Source organism: Astatotilapia calliptera, chromosome 9 (genome assembly GCF_964374335.1).
Source record: "Astatotilapia calliptera chromosome 9, fAstCal68.1, whole genome shotgun sequence".
Lineage (NCBI taxonomy): Eukaryota > Metazoa > Chordata > Actinopteri > Cichliformes > Cichlidae > Astatotilapia > Astatotilapia calliptera.
In genome coordinates this window covers 12,437,512-12,452,523 of record NC_137430.1, presented here as the reverse complement: position 1 = coordinate 12,452,523, position 15,012 = coordinate 12,437,512, and the positions used below count along the sequence as shown (strand labels likewise).

At 41.9% G+C, this 15,012-nt stretch overlaps 1 protein-coding gene across 1 annotated transcript; it reads right to left on the bottom strand.

Annotated features, from left to right (window-relative positions):
* Nucleotides 1-1,467: 1,467 nt before the first annotated feature.
* On the bottom strand, nucleotides 1,468-14,641 carry dcaf11 (ddb1 and cul4 associated factor 11). The gene is made up of 15 exons (XM_026179694.2): nucleotides 14,418-14,641; nucleotides 13,930-14,131; nucleotides 12,725-12,852; nucleotides 12,025-12,143; nucleotides 11,843-11,907; nucleotides 11,548-11,648; nucleotides 10,815-10,961; nucleotides 6,569-6,623; nucleotides 6,117-6,185; nucleotides 5,856-5,913; nucleotides 4,528-4,713; nucleotides 4,197-4,350; nucleotides 3,408-3,560; nucleotides 3,126-3,232; nucleotides 1,468-2,126 (listed from the first exon to the last, which is right to left on the bottom strand). The coding sequence occupies exons 2-15, from the start codon at nucleotides 14,115-14,117 to the stop codon at nucleotides 2,016-2,018; spliced, it is 1,641 nt and encodes a 546-aa protein (XP_026035479.1). The 5' UTR covers nucleotides 14,118-14,131; nucleotides 14,418-14,641; the 3' UTR covers nucleotides 1,468-2,015.
* Between the last annotated feature and the right edge of the window lie 371 nt (nucleotides 14,642-15,012).

Below are 15,012 nucleotides of genomic sequence, written 5' to 3'. Positions count from 1 at the left end.
CTCAAACACAATTCAAAAGTAAACAAAATGAATCTTTAGTTCATGACAAAAATCCCAGTTCTTTTAAAATAGCTCTCGTGATGCTGCTCACTTATATTTGCATTTCCTGCATTGGGAAAAGTAATAATAATAGTAGTCTCATTCTGACCTTGGATCATTTAGCTCCTTTTCCGGTTCTCTCCTTCAGGACTCTCCAGTCTAAGAATGAGCTGTTGGAGCCAAAACTAATTTAAGTTATAAGCGGTTGCCAGCTTGCATTTGGCGCCATGGACAGCTGCATTTCTCACAGCACGTTCAGTCTGCTTTATTTCCAGGCTCAGTACTCAGGCTGGAGCTTCTTAAAGCCCCCCTTCAACCGTCTGAGCCAAATGGACTGCATTTAGTCTTTCCGTGGTACTCATGCTCACATAAAGCACACTGATGCCGTTTTCACAAGCCAGTGCAGACTAATGGCAGACGGACTGCTAACTTCCATGAGGTGGTGGATTTTTGGTTTCTCTCGTTAGTCTTCAAAGTTATTCAGAGAAAGCTTTCCAGTGTAGTAAATAATAAATGATGAGTGCAAACTTTTGAAATTCACTGTGATGATGCACTTTTCCAGCAGAGCTTTGGAGTCTTTTGTAAGAAGTCAGAACAGTAGGTGTAAATGAAACCAGGCACGCCAAAGTATGTTAGGTCTAATTTTAGGCCGGTAAGTGCACTGCTGACATTACAATGACCTTCAGACAACTTTGCTATGGCTCCTGTAGCAGCTAATTGTCAACTGTGTGCATATCTGGCAGCTGCAGTTAGCTCTATAAAACACACAGAGAAGCTCAATGACAAATGTTTAAAAATCCCATCCCGTGAGTCATGTGTGTTGTTTGAAGTGTCGTTCTAGTTTCTCCTGCAGCTCCCACACTTTTAAAGCCTGAAACATCTGATCAATGACCAACAGCCCCTTCGTGATACGTTTGAAGAAAGGTTTTTATTATAACTGCAAAGTCTGAGAGTGAAATATGAGCTTTGATATAAACACCTGAAAATTGCATATACAGATCATTTTGAAACCATGTGCGTGTTCCCCTTCCCCAAAGTGCTGACTTGAACACATTAATCACACACAATCAAATCTTTGAATCAAATCACAGGCTTACATTTAGCCAAAAATTACACTGAGTGCTGACCCTGGAACGAGAATATTGCTGTGTCTGAGGGACAGGGAGTTAACATTAGCCTTGAGGAAGCCTACAGAGGATTCAGAATAACAGCGAAAACTTTCAAACTCTTTCTGATGAGGCAGACCAGGTCGAATAATGACTGAAACTTCCTTGAGCCTGTCGAGTTTTGAATAAACTCAGGAAAGCTAACGCAATTATCAGCTTCATGAGTTTGCCAACTGGAAAAAAAATGTTTATGATTATATGTTGAGTCTGTAAAGGTAGATGTTCCCTAAAATAGGACACAGCCTGTGTTGTGTTATTCATAACAGCAGAGTCCAAACAGACTCAGGACACTGACGACAATCTAAATACACTCCCGGAACACACACGCGCGCACACACACACACACAAACAAATTAAAATTCTATACATTTTTACAAAATTATCATCATTACGTTCCCCTGCAACATCCAAAGTTGTTTTTTCCATATATATATATATATATATATATATATATATAAAATCACTAACTTATTGTTTCATTCCAACAGCTCGTTAAGTGCAGCTTCAGCGCATTTTGAGTAAAATGTCCCAGGCTGGATTGAAAAAGCTCTGGCCTCCTTATTCTGTGCAAGACATGAGGCAATAAACAAAAAAACAGGGGGGGAAAAAAAACAGAAAAACAGCTGCAGGTGGCAACAGCCGTCCCGCCGTGTTCTGATCGGCACTGGACAGCACGAGGCTCAGGCGCCTTCCCAGTGAACTTTTCTCAGCCACGCTTTCATTTGAATCACTAATATCCCGCACTAACGTTAGCAGATACTCAAGTCTCTCCCAGGCCTTCTGAGCTCACTGCCTTCCTCTGTGCTAACATCACTTCCTCCAACAGCTCCCTTCCTCTCCTCCTCCTCCCCTTGCCGTGTCTCGCTCCTCGTCTAGGGGATGGGTTTGTCTGTGCTCCCACATTCGAACCGCTCCGTCCCACTGTAGAGAAAGGATGGAGATCAGAGGTTAAAAAATAATAACTGTGCCATCTAAGCCCCGTAGTTTAATGTTCTTAAGCTGGATGGACTCTTGTTATCACTTTTAAAACAGCTGCTGAGCCTGTCTGCTCTGTTAAATAACGGTGACGTGATTCATGCTTTATGCCAACAAAACAAGCGGCAGCTTTTAACCACAAATGGAAAAGAAGCAGCATTTTTATTAGCCAAGCAAAGAGCTAATTTATGGTCTTGATATGCTACTACATCAATAGCGCATATGTGCTACACAGAGTTCTGCAGACCTACTTAGTGGCCGAGTCAAAATATGTAGGAAAACCTCCAATTTCTGCGCTTCTTATTTTGCTTTTTGGGATTTTTAATTCACTTTTTCCTCTGACGCGTTGCTCGGGGGCAAAGCTGTGTTTACTTTCTGCAGGACTGCACCCTTGCTGTAGCCTCTCTGCTGGTTGAACTCCCACAATCCTCCTCTCTGCACACCCAAAGAGCTACGCTTGGAAGCAGCACTGCACGACCATAAATCCAGCTTTGCTTGTGTGTGATTAGGTCCAGGCCTCAGCGGTGTAAAGTATAAACATAAAGTACTCTGCATCTCATGTCTGCTTCCTTCTTCTAGTCGAAACAGCTCAGTTCATTTGCACTGCTTTAATGTTGTTTTCCATTTTATCAAGTAGTGGTAGTAGTGAAATTGCTAAAAAGTCTAATTTAATGGAATATGTGAGGGGGAAAAACAGTGGTTTATTTCTGCAAATGGTCATTTTTCCCCCGTAATTACCAGAAAACGTATCAAATTGTCTCAGACTTTTCTAAATTATGCCTTATTCCATTAGTAGAGGAAACAGTGTCTGGGATTAACGCCACTCTATTAAATCGTTTTACAACTTCTGGAAAGGGCTTTCTTTTGGGTTTAATGTGATATTTATGATGACGAGCTTTCACACGCTGATTCCAGCAGGACACTTTCTGCATTAACCGCACTCACAGAGCTGCTGATGATGTTGTCCTCGTACGGGTGCCAACTGACATCTCTCACGCACGCGTCGTGGCCCACCAGTCTGGTTACCACCGTGCCGGTCAGCACATCGTAGACTGGACACACACACACACACACACACACACACACACACACACACACACACACACACACACACACACACACACACAGGGTTCAACTGATTTTCGATTCTTCAAATATTACTTTGTGCATCAGCTCACGCAGACTTTGTCGCCGTTTACACACTGACAGACACACACAGTCACTTACTGACGATTTTGCCCGTGGAACAGCCGGAGTAGATGAATCTCTGCCCAGTGCTGAACTCTGGTGAGAAACGGCAGCGTATCAGGGTGTGGAGGACGCCATGACCTCGGTAGGTCATTACTGAGGTGTCGCCTGTCAGCTTGTGTCTCTTAAGGGCTGCGAGGAGCAAGTAAACAAACACAAAACTGCTAAATAACAAAAAGATGCACAAGGATTTCTCCATTTTATAAATGTTTTTTTTTACTGTTTATGCTCTTTCCTCACACTTGTCCTCAACTTTAATCCAAAAGACCATGTAGATTTATATCAAGCTTAGAAGAAACTGCACCCTGAACTAGATCGTTTCATTTTGTTTAGTTTTTTACCGCCTCGTCTCCTCCTCTATCTCATTATCCAAACTCCTATCCTTCACCTCTCCTCCACTCCTTCCCTCCTCTTTGGCTTGTAATGGTAATCACTCTCCCTACGTGTGGCTTTAGAGTCTTTTTATCCTCACACACACACACACACACACACACACACACACACACACACACACACACACACACACACACACACACACACACACACACACACACACACACACACACACACACACACACACACACACACACACACACACACACACACCTTCCCTGTTACTGCCTCCTCTCTCTCTTTTTTTAATATCATCATTTCATCTTTATCTCCTCCTCTGTGTGACCTCTCCTCCTCTCGTCCTCCAACTTCCCCTCTGACTCATTTACCACGAGTACCTCCCTTTCGCCCTTCTTCGGCCCCTCCCCTCCTCACCTCTCTGGGGAACCTGCTGCCAGCGGTAGTCCCAGTTTTGCTGGGTGACAGCCAGACGGGAAGCTGCCAGCCCCTCTTTGGGCGAGAACTTCCTGACATCCCACAGCTTGATGGACTGGTCCTTCGAGTTGCTGATCAGGTAGCGAGCGTCACCCTGGCACCGTGACAAAATGGAAAAAAAAAAGAGACCGAGATCTGAGAGTTAGAACAATACATGTGATTGAATAAACATCCTGTACGATTAATGTTCTCATTTAAACCATTTCCAAGTAACTGGAAAACTTTTTACTGAGAGACCCCCCCTCACAGACACACACACACTCGCACCCACCTTGCTGTGGATGAAGGTGATGCCGTCTCGGTGGCCGGCCAGCTGTCCAACAGGCTGCGGTCTGTCCTCCCGCAGCGTCCGTCTGTCCCACACCTTGCACAGTGCGTCATCGCTGCCAGAGAACAGCAGCTGGGACGAGCTGTCGGCGAACGCCACCGCGTTCACGTCGTCCTCGTGGGCATCAATCTGATGAGGATGGCAGCAAAAGAAAGAGTCAGTGTTTACTGTATGGAGCGTGTGCACATGTGTGCAAGAATGTGCTATTTACAAGTGGGCTATTTACATGTTGTTGTGAAAAGTGTGTGTGTGTGCGCACTTATGCATGTCTGTGCCTATGCAGAAGTAATGAAAGGAGCATTTTTCTTCAAGGCTGCTGCGCACTGAAACTCAGACTTTTCAGTACATAAGCCTCAAAGGCTGTGCTACAAACAGGCTTTATACACACGGCATGGTTGTGAGTCTCCAAATGCAAAGATGTAGCTGTTAGTAATTACAGCAGTACAAGTGTTTGTTAGTTTTGTCCTTTATATGTGCAAGAAGACGAAATAAATCGCTAGATAAAAGGATGTGTCACAAATGAAAGGATAACTCAACATGAAGCATGGTGATGAGCGGTTCTAGCAGAACAACTGAACTGCTTTCTTTCATAAGACATTTCATTATTTACCGTTTTAATGATGTGGAGGCCATCTCTAACAGGTTACTATGAAGGCCACAGCGTGTGATTCACATCATTTTATAATCACTAAACCCATTCAGTCTCATTGTGAGACACAGATCAGCCTCAACAGCTTTCTATTGATTTGCAGAAATCCTTCCCTCCAATGGGGAAAAACACTAACCGGAACCACAGCAGCAAAATGCCCCGACTTCAGTTTCCCATCACTGCACTGAATCGTGGAAAGTCTAGTGCTGCACATGAGGAAGTGACAGTGAAAGTACAAACAACTAATAAAAAGTTGAGAGATAAAAGCACAGAAACACACCACAACACTGAGGTAATTAGGAGGGACAGACAGAGAAACGGCGGACGACAGAGACGAAGCAGATGGTCGAGGTCGAATGCTGACTTCTGCGCACAGGGCGGTTATGGGAGGAGGGAGGGCGGTAGGTTTAACCCCCACCGTCCCACTGTGGCGGAGCTGGACTCTTCGCTGCTATATTAGACTACAGGATGGTGTAAAACTTTATGTAGTTTCTGCTCCGCTGCATCTGGCTAACCTTGACCGAAGGATGAAGCGCAAATCAGACAGACGTGACGCTGAAACGGGCACGGCCAAGGCGACGCGCGAGCAAAAAGACATAAATGCACACAAAGACACACTAACCTTCAACATTCGTTTATTCTGCTCAAGATCAAAAACGTAAAGGCAGCCGTCGTTTGCTCTGAAATGAGAGAGAAGAGAGGCTGAGAAAAGAATAAAACAACTCCCCTAAATTGAGGCTCTAATAAACATATTTCGAATATACCGCCAACAAATGGAAGAAAAGCAGAGTTGTGCTTGAATTCAAATTTCATAAAGAGCCTTCAGTACTCATTTCAACCCTGTCAGTCACTGCCTTGAAACATAAAAGCAAATTGTACTCACCCTCCCAGGATCTCTTTGCCATCTGTGGACGCAGCCAGCGAGAACACACAGAACCTCCTCTCATCTGGACTACAAAGCACAACAGCGCACACACACACACACAGGTTGGACACTGCAGTAAGAGCACAATTGCTGATTTACAACCACACTCTATCTACTTTATTTATTTTTTTGGTGTGGGATAACATAAAGGCTTTATGAAACCAAGCATCACCTTTTAAACAATGTTTTTGTTAGGAGAGCTGTGAGTTTAATGGCAGTGCTTTGTTGAATTAATGATCTATTTTTAACAAAAGGAGCGCACACAGAGCGAGAGGATGGATGTTGGGGTGACAAGTTCTGACAGCATCATTCATCCAGGTGGTAATGAAGGGAGAGGAGGGCCTGCTGGTAAGGAATGATAGATTACCTGCTCCGTAATGTTATAAGTTACTATGAGGGGAAACACTAACTTGAGGTCCAGGGCGGTGTGGTTTTCACTGTCTCCATCTATACTGCACATATGAACTGTGGGGGAGGAACAGAGAGAGACACGTATGACTAAAACATCGCAGCTAAAAACGTGTTTGATATGCTGCTTAAAAACAAAACAAAAACTCCTGGAAGCTGTAGCCAATGTAAAAGCACTTTCAATATGAAAGAAATCACTTCCTGATTCATTTATTCACTTCTTCGCATTTCTCACAAGTGATGCTGTTAAAGGCTCTACTTTCATTGTTCTATTGTAGAAATGTTTAGACACTACATTGTAGTTAGGGCTGAATATCGTCACGGATTTCTAGAATCGAGTCGATCCACGATTCGATTCAATTCAATTCAAATCGATTTGAATCTGGGAAATTTTGCCTCAGACAGTCAGAAATATTATAATTCAGATCAGGACATTTACATATTTTTGTATCTATAAAAAGGAAGCTGACACTTTCCAGACTTTATCAAAGGTGTGAGCATCACAGCAGATGCCTTTGTGTCAAAGGAGCTGAAGATAAAACAGAAAAACATGAAGGTGATTTTTCCTGGCCTGGGATTTTATAAAAATATTCTGCAGTACATCAAAAACGAAAGAAAACCATTAATCAACATATGAACATTACCTCTGAAGTTACAGCGGTTTTATTAGAGACACGGCTAAGCGTTTTGCATTTTGTATAATTTTAAAAAGTTTAAAAATTTGTTCAGAAGCCTATTGAACGGCAGAAATTAGGTTTTCTTTTCGGAAGTAAAAGGAGAAAAAAAACATCGGCCGACAGCGCTGTAAACAACGGTAGTCTTGTGCGTAACAAGCAAGCAAATAATGCAGAAAACAGATTTCAGGGATAGACGGGAAACTGTTCTTGAACACTGAGAAAGAGAGAGAGAGAGAGAGAGAGAGCTGTGCATGAAGTGTGATTTTATTGTGGTAGAAGCAAAACAGTGAAAGTAAGAGGGAGTCCATGACGATGTTTATGTGAAGCGTAGTTTGGATATTTTTTTTGCTGCTGGTTTGGTCAATATTGTTTGGAGAGAGATGAAACTAACAGCTTTAGAATCAGCGCAAAATGGGCGTAAAAACAAAGTGCGGACCCGCCGAAACATCAGAATCAGCGAGCTGTCGGCTTTCAGCCCCGGCTGTGTCCCTGCCGTCGGGTGAGAAAGGCGACATCTCACTGATTCTGATCCGTGGGTCTGCGCTTTGTGTTTACGTCTTTGTGCAGAAGCCGTGTTCCTGCTCTCATTTACTCTTTTAAATGTTTGGTGGTTGTCAAAATTTTGTGATGTCTCACCTGAGATTCTGGAATTTTGGGCAAAATACATTTATATTAAAAAAATCGATTCAGGATTTTAATGAATCGATATCACGTTGTCCAAGCCAGAATCAATTTTAATCGATGAATCGATTATTAAAACCCACCCCTAATTGTAGTTGCATTAGGGCTGCCACGATTAGTCGACTAGTCACGATTACGTCGACTATCGTCGACGATTTTGATATCGACTATCAAAATCATCGACGACTGATTTAGTAGTCAACGCGTCGTTTGAAGCTTTGTAAGATCACAAAAGACGCAGGAATAAGTAGAATTTAAGAGTGTAATAACAGACTGAAACAGAAGATGGCAGCACTGCATGTACAAGGATGCCAGCTGCCGTTAAACCCCGAAGAAGAAGAAGAAGTAGCTGTATCCCAGAATTCATAGCACAGCCCAGCTCAGTTTCCAACAATGGCGGCAGCTAGTTAGTTTAAATATTACTCTTGTTATTCTTTCTGGGTCACAAAATAAACGTTTAACATATTTTCAGGTGAGAATGTAGCTGTGTAAACCTCAAATATCTGCTCAGTTTATCAAGACACCACATTTTCAAAAACGTCTGTTACCCACTAGCTCAATAGCTAGCCGAGGGCAAGGCTCACTAGAGCCCGTGAGAACACCAAATCGTTTTCAAATCCACCGGGGTCTTTCGCTACTCAGGTTAAACATGATATATAAGTCACTTAGATAACTTAAAAATGTTATTGTTTGGCTTTTTTTGTATTTTATTTGTTCCTGAGTAAATCGGTTTGGCTGAGATTAAAGTTATAGTTTTTACACAGCTGAATAAACGTCAAGCAGACAGCTGATTATCAGAAGTGTGAGATGCTGGAGAATAAACTCCGGTGTCCTGTTATAGTTTAGATAGCAAGGAGTTTATTAAAATTCACCGAAACAATCTGCAAATTTCATTAAAATTTAATAAACTATCATCTTGTCTTTATTATTAGTTTGCACAGACCTTAAACACTAGCTGTAAGCTAATGATAGTTATATAAGAGCAGATGCATGCTGGTGCAATAAGCTGTACATCCAATGAATGCATGATCTGATTAGTCGATTAAACGCAAAAATAATTGGTGACTAGTCGACTATCAAAATAATAGTTTGTGGCAGCCCTATTAGATATACCTTACTAGAACTGGGTTGGATCCCATCTTTCCTTCAAAAATGACTCAATTCTTTGTGGCATACACTCAACAAGATACTGGAAACATTCCTCAGAAGCTTTGGTCTATCTCGATATGACAGCATCACACAGTTGCTGCGGATTTGTCACAAATCCCAAAGGTGCTTCATCATATTGAGATCTGGTAACTGTAGAGGCCATTTTGAACACAATGAACTCATTGTGATGTTAAAGAAACCAGTTTGACATTATTGAATCTTCGTGACGTGGCATGTTATCCTGCTGGAAGAAGACCAAAGTGTAGCAAGACAATATTCCACACACCATTACAGCAGCACCAGCAGCTTGAACCAATGATACTAACCCTGCCGTACAAATGTGATGGCAGAAAGTGAAACTCCTCATTAAGACATTTTCCAATCTTGTGCTGTCCAAATTTGGTAAGTCTGTGTTTCCTGTTCTTAGCTGACAGCACTGACGCAGTAGGGTCTTCTGCTGTTGTAGCCCATCTGCTTCAAGGTTTAACATGTTGTGCATTCAGCGATGATCTTCTGCACACCTTGTTTGTAATGAGTGGTTATTTGAATCACGGTCTGGTCACTCTTCTCTGAGATTAACAAGGTATCTTCACCCAGAGAACCGCTGCTCATTTTCAGTTTCTCAGACCATGTTCTGTAAACCCTGTGTGGGAAAATCCCAGCTGATCAGCCGTTTCTGAAACACTCAGACAAGCCTGCGTGACACCAACAACTATGCCACGTTCACTCACTGAAATTATCTTTCTTCCCCATTCCGATGCTCAGTTTGAACTTCAACAGGTCACCCTGACCATGTCCTGAATGAACCAAGTTGCTGCCATGTCATTGGCTGGTTAGACATTTGCGTTAATGAGCAGCTGAACAGGCATAGCTTATGAAGTGGTGGGTGAATGTATTTTGACACACCAATACAATAAGCAGCTGTGTATACAGCAAAGCTAAGTGTTATTTACTCTTATTTAGTACCTTAAAATACTTTCTTTTCTGAACATTTTTAAAAATAAATGTAATATAATTTCTTCTCTAAAGCCACAAAAACAACCTGTGGTCTAACAAATCAGATTCTGAAAGTCTTTCTGGATATCAACGACACAAAGGAGAGGGATCATCTGCCTTGGCAGTTCAAAAAGCAACATCTTTGATGGTAATACTGGATAACTTACACATCTGTGAAGGCACCATTAATGCTTAACAGTAAGGGTTTGGAAAAATATATGCTGCTATGTAGCCATGGGCTTTTCAGCAAAGACCTTGCTGATTTCAGCGAATCAATATTAAACCACATTCTGCACAGTTCTATAATATAATATAAACATCTGCCGCATTAGGAAGGGAAAAATATGACAGTTCTGTACTGAACAAGAATATAAAACAATACTTTTTCAAAATGAATAGCTTTATAGTTCTAAAAAGTTCCCTCTGTTGTTTAAAAAATAAGAAAGAAACAAAAACCTGCACCTGTCCCAGCCTAATATTCAGATTTTTTGTGTCTGCTCTGTCTAATGGTACAAATATCCTTTTATGTGTTTGATTTACAGTTCACGAACAGTCCCAGATTTCTTTTTTTTTTTTTTTTTAGGAAAAGTGGATTTATAATCCCAACTAAAAAAAAAAAAAAAGAAAAGAGCCAATCTTGAAGATTTATAGGTTTGCTGAATCTTTACAGAATTAGTTTTTCTAATGATGGCAAACTGTTTTCCTCATTTCATCACGTAAAATTTTACTAGTCCCATAGCCTTACTGTAGTCAGACCAACTAGAGTAGAGCACGTGGTGTGCATCGGGGGTGAAGCAGACATCCAGCACGCTCCAGCCCACGTCACGGGCCTTCACCGTTCGCCACAGGTGAAAACGCCCCCTACTGGTGTCGTACAAGCGGATGTTCTGGTCTGTAGCAAGAAAAAAAACAAAACTAAACAAAATACAAAGACTCGCATTTGTTTTTGTTTGGGGTTTTTTTACAGGTCCCTCAGAGGTTGTTTGTTTTTTAATTTATTCCTTGGGTACAAACAGAGTGATTTATTTCACTTTCTCCATTTTGTCTGTAAGACTAATCAGTTTGAACTAACATAAGGACTCATTTACACGTGTATGTCACCAGCCTCTGGTTTGTTGTTCAGGGCTTGCTGCTGATCACTAACACAGACATAATACAAGAAGAATGGTCGTGACAGTTAGGCAAGCGTAGGTGAGACGTGGTGAGACATGTTGTCCTCCGCTTGTTTAGTTTGCTTACAAAACAGTAACTTCATTCATTAATCATTAAATCAGGAAATAGGAACTGATGATGCGCTTGATATTTGTTTTTTAGAACATGAGAAAAGTCCAATAATACTCCCCTCCGCCTGAACACAGTCTGTACACAACACAGCATGATTTGGTGATCCACGCAGCAGCTTTAAACAAACACTCAGAATAAAAATCAGACCTGATTCAGCCCCTCTCGATCCTCAAGTTGGACATCGTGCTATTTACCTTGGCAGGCGGAGAGGAACATGTTGCCATCCTCGCTGTACACTCCACAGAAGGCTTTCTGCTGGTATGTATCCTTGTGGGACACATAGTTTGGCAGGAAACTGCAGAAGAACACTGGGGTCACAATTTTAATATTTCGTCTTCTTCATGTCCAATGCATTGTATATTTTCACAGCAATTGTGCAGCTATCCCTCTGCTCCAACAGAGCACAATGGTCCAATCAAGGCTTTAATCACGCTAAACTAATTGCTATTTAATTCTAATTTAGATTTTAAATACTCCAAAGTTACTTACTGCGTACGGATACGACTGCACTCTCCGTGGGAAAAACTGGAGCCTCTACATCTGCCTTTTTCTCTCTGCACACAAAAACATTTATTTGCAGTTTCATAACTTCATTGAACTCTATAAACAAAACTAATACGACTGCACTGCCGCAATTATTTTCCATTTAGATTTTATTTCTGGGGTCTGACCTCTGCTAGCATGTGGGTGAAACTGCGATAGCCTTTCAAGGAAGAGGAGGCGGTGGCCAGCAGGATCTGAGTGCGGATCTCACTCCGGTCCACTTCGTGTGTGTCAGGTTGGGTGTCCACTAAAGACAGAACACAAAGAACAAGCCTCAGTAGGAGCTCACATTCAACAACAAGCTCTCAGAACTTCAGGCATGCTCTGATTAGCCGTCCTACATATTTGAGAGAACAATCCATGGAAATATTTGACAGCTGAAACATTGTTTTATGTTTGATCCATCACTGATTGACAGACGATGAACAGACATGCAACGAGAGCAAAAGATGAAACACACAAAAGGAAGAAGAAACAGTATTTAGGCCTCACTAGTTCTAGAAAACAAAAAAACTGAATTGAGGTTTCCATAAATAACATTTTTGGGATGGCAGTGAAAACAAGACAATAACATTACTGTAACACGATTATGTCTCTAAATGAAACCTTACTGACATTCATTCACTGCTTCACTACTTGGAAAGAGAAGACATCATCCTAACGTAATTACGTGTATTTCTGCACTGCAGTGGCTGCACTCTAAATAGATCTGTTAGCTTTCCATATTATGTGATCATTGTAACGATGTATTTAAGGGTATAAATGAAGAGTAAACCAACAAAGTAAAAAAACTGCTTATTTTCCTGCCCTGTGTCAGTGGGAGGTTACCTGGTGGATTATAGCGGTCACCCAGCCGTCCATCCCAGGCTCCATCGCTGTCTTCATCAGAGTCAGAATATGACTGGACCAGCTGCAGCCCTGTGGCTCCACTGCCATGGACCAGTCTTACCTGACCCCTGCACATGCAAGCAACCAGTCAATTAATCAGTTATGATTAATCCAATTATCTATTGCCCTAGTGCAAAGATGTACCTAGAAAATAAAAAAGACTTGACAGGTGGAAACCAAAGCTAAATGGTCCAGCTGTACAACATGTAGCAATGACAACATTTAAACGCTAAAGAAGTGAGAAATGTCAAATGTTTTTTCTTGCAGATCTCGGTTCCCTCTGGTCACGAGAGCAGGCCCTGCCAATGTCACGGTTCACTAAAGAAACTATTACAGAGGGATATACAAAAAAATTCCAAGCTTATCCAAACTGAAATGGGAAAACCTTAACCCCCACTTAGCTTTGCAGCGCTGGAATGTGATGTGACGTTTCAATTATTTGCTCTTTGGCAGCGAGATAGAATACTGCATGCATTACTTCTATTTGCCTCTAAATGTCATTTAATAAGTGCCCGATACGCTCACCACACACAAGTCATTTTCTCTGCAGCAACTACACACATATGTGACAAAGACTTCTGTCCTAGTTCTGAGTTCAAGAAATTAGAAAGTAATGAACTAATGCTACAAGTCCCCGGGGCAGTCCAAAAACATGTAGTCCTCACCACGAAATGCCTCTGGGCAGTAATTTTGAAGAATTATCCAATTTAATTTCAGTTGTCAGCAGGACGTATAAACTGCACACACAGAATCACCAGCCACGTGTTAATAAAAAGCTTTCTTCCCTCGCCCCCAACAAGTTTTTCTTCTATCAACATTTTGGCTGTTGCAGAACTCTCCCACAGATTTAATTGTGGAATGCTTTGAGTGTCATCGTCTTTAATAACGATTACGTCTCTCGGCTAGAAAGAGGAGCGCTTGCTTAAGACTGCTGCCTCCATGACTCAGACAAGTGGTGGATCGATGGTATGACTTGCTACTAGAAGGACTTTGACTTTATTGCACTTGTGTTTTTATGTATTAATTGCTCATTTTTACTTCTGCTAGTTATGGCCCACTTTCACCAAAACAACTCCATAGTACCTCTGCTACAAACCTAGGCCCTCCGTGGTATCAGTTTGAGCGTTTTTAACTGTGAAATTCACCTTCTCAGTAAGTAAGCCAGCACTTCTGCTAAGTCAACGTCCTCCTCTGATGAAGACTGCCTGTCCGTCCTGCGGCCTCGGCTGCTGCTGCCGCCCTGGTTTGATTCTGTCGCTTCAGACTGCTCTCCTGGGTTGCCACTGGAAGAGCCCCTTCCACCAGACATCCCAGAACTGGACTGTGAGCCCATAGACTGAAGATGGCCTACCAGAGAGAATAACGAGACGTGTAACAACAATTTCAGGGTTACCTGACAACGTCACGTGATCCCAGACACCTTGGAGAGGGACGAGAAGCACAGCAGCTAGGAAATAATGTTTCCTGGATACGGCGTAAGCCCTATAACAGCTAAAGTTACTGGCGCAAACCTCTCCACTCCTTCAATACAAACTAACCATCCGTGTATTGCACATTAGCTCGTCGTGTTTAAAATGCTTGGGGAAGATTTAGTTCGAGCTAGCTGATAATGCTAACGATAACATTTGGCTACCGTTGGACTGTCAAACGATCTTCTTGACAGCTCGTCGGTCCACCTCTTTGTCGTTTCTCCGCGTACTGGACCGTGTGCTCGGTGTGCAACTTCCGCACCGTCTAACAGAAACCCCTCACAAAGCTAGAGAGCCGGAGGTCTGAGAACACGGTGTTTGATCAGTCTGCTAGCAGAGCAGGTCCGTGAATCGCCATGTTGTTTACAAAAGTATGAAAAAACCCTGCGCGTGCCCCCCCGCTTGCCCTTTCAACGTCACGTGACCAGCTGCCAGCAACAGTTTACCGTGAAGCTATTAAAAAAAATAAAAATATTTATTGACAGGTTTAAATAAAGTTTAGAGTAGAAGATAAACCAGATGTTTTTTGGGGGGCTTTTTTTTGGCCATCTACAGGAATTTTTACTCAAATATATTATTTTATAATTTTATTATTTTATTTTGTGAAAGAAATATAATAAATATAATCTATATGGATTATATAATATAATTAGAATATATATAATATATAATTAGAATATTTCGTAATGTATGTCGTATATTTATATGTCCAGAGCATGTACAGCCCATATAGGCTTCACATAACTTTAACATAACGAT

Excerpts from the sequence above, each read along its gene's own strand:
- dcaf11 (XM_026179694.2), bottom strand. The coding sequence starts at position 14,117 with ATGGGCTCACAGTCCAGTTCTGGGATGTCTGGTGGAAGGGGCTCTTCC. Across the intron at positions 6,186-6,568 it reads CACACCGCCCTGGACCTCAA|TCCAGATGAGAGGAGGTTCT; the intron begins GTTAGTGTTTCC and ends TGTGCTTTGTAG. Across the intron at positions 4,351-4,527 it reads TCACCTTCATCCACAGCAAG|GGTGACGCTCGCTACCTGAT; the intron begins GTGGGTGCGAGT and ends TCACGGTGCCAG.